Source organism: Taurulus bubalis (assembly GCF_910589615.1).
Source record: "Taurulus bubalis genome assembly, chromosome: 16".
NCBI lineage: Eukaryota > Metazoa > Chordata > Actinopteri > Perciformes > Cottidae > Taurulus > Taurulus bubalis.
This window is the reverse complement of record NC_136604.1, coordinates 16816565-16819328: the sequence shown is the minus strand read 5'-3', so window position 1 is coordinate 16819328 and position 2764 is coordinate 16816565. Positions and strand designations below refer to the sequence as shown.

General features: G+C 41.8%; 1 protein-coding gene across 1 annotated transcript; it reads right to left on the bottom strand.

Moving 5' to 3' along the window:
* Positions 1 to 2413, bottom strand: LOC306748516 (zona pellucida sperm-binding protein 3-like; the record flags this gene model as incomplete). Its single annotated transcript, XM_079231690.1, has 10 exons — positions 1 to 170; positions 290 to 397; positions 498 to 656; positions 743 to 888; positions 958 to 1040; positions 1121 to 1238; positions 1419 to 1590; positions 1670 to 1773; positions 1855 to 1970; positions 2042 to 2413. The coding sequence occupies 10 exons, from the start codon at positions 2411 to 2413 to the stop codon at positions 1 to 3; spliced, it is 1548 nt and encodes a 515-aa protein (XP_079087816.1).
* Between the last annotated feature and the right edge of the window lie 351 nt (positions 2414 to 2764).

Sequence of the window (2764 nt, the reverse complement as noted above, 5' to 3'; positions counted from 1 at the left end):
TTACATGTTGGGGTCATTTATATCTGAAAGGGCATTTTCGGTTGCATTTGACATTTGGGTCACATCCACAGTAAACTGCACAGTTGGGATGACATCGTCGAGGGTTGGCATGGTGTTTTCGTCCAGCACCGCTCCCTTAGATTCCAAGTCTACCTCAGGAGATTCCTCTTCTAGAAGGACAGAGAGTTTCGCAGAATCTCCATCTGTAATTATAGTTGGTTTTAATTGCTATGGTTACTTAGAGATCTATTTAAAAATATAGATACATATTTGTCTTTCCATATTTTACCTTCTATACCAGCTCCACTATATTCATCTTGATTCTGCTCAGAATCTAAAGTCTGAACCATCACCTCTTCTGGTGTAGATTGTGACCCAAGAAGGAGTCCCGCTTCATCTAGAAGGGACACAAGTTAAGATCTTTCTTTGCAGATCAGAACGGGCGTAAACATATGGGCCCAAAAAAATAAAAGCAGAAGATATGGAGATCAACTTACCAACTGTGTTGTTTATTCCACTTCTCCACTGGCTGCCAGACAGTGAAGGTCTGCTGATTTTATTCAGACCAGGAGGAAGCTCCTCCACAGGTATTGGCTCACTGTTCACCTTGGCTGGCAAGACAATCATCGGACCCACTTTTGCCTCCTGTTCCCACGCTGAAGAATGAAAGGCCCAAAACTATGTGTGAAGCCTGACAGACATTGCAATTTCCCATCATACACATTTCTATAAAGAAACCAACCTGTATTGGTTCCCAGTCCACTCCGAAACTGTTCAGGTTCATCTGGCTTCCCAAACCCACGAGGACCAAACTTTCCAGGGCTGCTGGGCTTATCGTGACTTTGACAATAGCTACATAAATAGTCATTACCATCAGCTGATCTCCATCTGAAGAGAAATAAAATATTCAAGCACCCTCATTTTACTATGACACATTTCAGGCTGGATCTCACTTACCTTTCATTTACAAAACTGCATGCCTTATTTGGTGCTTCTGCATCATTTGCTAGTACAGCATTCAGGTGACATGTGATGTAGAACTGTGAGAAGAAAAAAGTAAGTGCAGGAAGACAATCTACATGTGAAATAATGACTTGAGCCAGTTAAAGTAGAGCCTCACTTCTCCACTGTCCTCATTATAAAATTTAAAGGCATCAATGGTAAAGTGGAGCTTGTCGTCCCGTGTCCTGGATAAGAAGTGAGACCTAGAACCTGGAAGCTCAGAGTCCACCAAGCACCTGTGAAGAGGGAAGTGGAGTCAGTTGTGCCACTAGTGGCGAATCGTCCCCTCAATGCAAGCATTTATCTTCCAATTTGTAATCCTTAGACCCAACTGACTACTAGCAATTGATAAGACTTCAGTGTTCTCTGGAGCCATAAAGGGCTGAACACAGTGCAGCAATCTTCACTGTGCTTACCCATTTTCAACAAAGACGTATCTTGGCTCAGAGTACACGTCTGGGTAAAGTGTGGCCACACAGCTGCTCACAAACACTCGGAGCCCTGTGTGATGTCCAACTCTGACTGAGGCTTCTATGATGATGGGCTCGCCGAGATAAAACACATTAGAGCTTCTTCTTTTCCAGTCATCTGCACGGAAATAAATACAAAATATATCAAATATAGTGACATCATACAAGTCAAAACATGAGAAATGAACGAAACTTACTAGTCATAATTTCCAAGTCAAACTCCAAAGGTGCCACTGCAGCTTGTGAAGACTTGAAGGGGATCCAGGTGGGCATGAGTGAAGAACTGGACAAACTGAACTTCCTAAGACAAAGGAAAAAAAAAATCATTTAAAAAATAAAGTGTCTCAACCACTTTAAAAGAGATGAGCTTTAAAATACAAACCTTTCATATTGACACGCAATTGGAATTACAGCATCATCCATTCGAACCACCCCATCCGGAGAGGCCACAGGCGAGTATACAAGCAGGTTTGTATAGACCAGAGTATCTTCAGTCATCTGTGGGGAGTAAATTAGTGTAAAAACTAGTATAGTGTGTAATCAATTAATTTAAATATATTAATCATTACCCTTTGTTTGGTGCCGCAGTCCACGAGTCCAACAAGGATTCTGTACTCATCTCCTGAAGACGTTGTAGCTCTACAGTAATCATTGTGCTCCACTCCAAGGCGCAATTCATCGCTATTAACAGGAGCTCCAACTTCAAACATGTCAGCTTTGATAATAATCTCCAATGAGTCTGGATGACAGGTCACTCTGACAGTATTCACCTGCTCTTGTTCCTCGGCTGGAGCCTTTCCTTGCCGGGTGTGTTGGGAGCTCCCTGTGATAGGAGGACTTTGAATTGAAGCATATTGAGCATTATCATGGGGAGGAAAAGCTAAATATGACCTGAAACACAGTCCAACCAAGAGGAGAACCGAAAAACACAAGGGCTTCATAGCGCAGAAAAACCAGCAAACTGGTTCAGACTGCAAACTGTTCTCCTGTCTGACCCACTAGGCAGCACAACGATGAGAGGAGTGAAGCATTTCCTACTTTATATTCAGACAATCAGACTCATCAAAGCAGGACTGCACACCTGAGTCTAATCATCCACTAATCAGCCTGTAATTGGTTTCACACCCTTAAGACTCAAGACCAAAGTCTGATCAAGTTGAGGGGGATTCAAACATATTTTAATCTGTTAAAACATCTCACACATATTTGTTTCTTTAGAAATTCAAATATATGTTACAGTAAATCAAAACTGTGAAAGAAAATCTATACAGAAATGCAGTTCAAACATAAAG